The 436-nt window shown below is 61.0% G+C and overlaps 1 protein-coding gene across 1 annotated transcript in view; it reads right to left on the bottom strand.

Moving 5' to 3' along the window:
* Positions 1 to 6: 6 nt before the first annotated feature.
* LOC104406021 overlaps positions 7 to 436 on the bottom strand; it is a gene marked incomplete at both ends in the record, with an annotated part of 1,092 nt that continues 662 nt past the window's right edge. Inside the window, one exon of the mRNA XM_010014887.1 lies at positions 7 to 435. Within this exon, the coding sequence (XP_010013189.1) occupies positions 7 to 435 (429 nt within the window). The remainder of the gene's footprint in view (position 436) is intronic.

Below are 436 nucleotides of genomic sequence, written 5' to 3'. Positions count from 1 at the left end.
CAGGACCGAGCCCAGCGGCAGCGCCAGGGCGATGGCAGCGAGCACGGCAAAGTCCGGGAAGAGCTCGTGCATCTCGGAGCTGCTGTAGACCAGCTTGACGCAGAGGTCCTTGAAGGAGAGCTGGCTGAGGCTGAAGACGATCCGCTTGAAGAGGGGGAAATCGCTCAGGGCTCTTTCGCTCACCACCACCCGCGAGTAAGCCTGCAGGAGGAAATTGAGCTCGCTGACCCCATAGCTGCCAATGTCCTCCAAAGACTGGGGGTAGCACTTAGGGTTGAAGATGGCCGAGAAGGAGCTGATGGCCTCCAGGACGCTGCTGGGGAACCTGTCCAGCAGGTTGCCCCGTACGCTCTCCAGGTAGCTCTCCTTCAGGCGCTCGAAGTGCTTCAGGTGCAGCTTGGAGCAGTTGGCCAGCTCGACACCCTTGTAGTAGAGG

This window comes from Nestor notabilis, unplaced genomic scaffold, assembly GCF_000696875.1.
Source record: "Nestor notabilis isolate BGI_N333 unplaced genomic scaffold, ASM69687v1 scaffold24685, whole genome shotgun sequence".
Classification (NCBI taxonomy): Eukaryota; Metazoa; Chordata; class Aves; order Psittaciformes; family Psittacidae; genus Nestor; species Nestor notabilis.
Note: the sequence above shows the minus strand (reverse complement) of the source record. Positions and strands in the feature narration are given on the sequence as shown.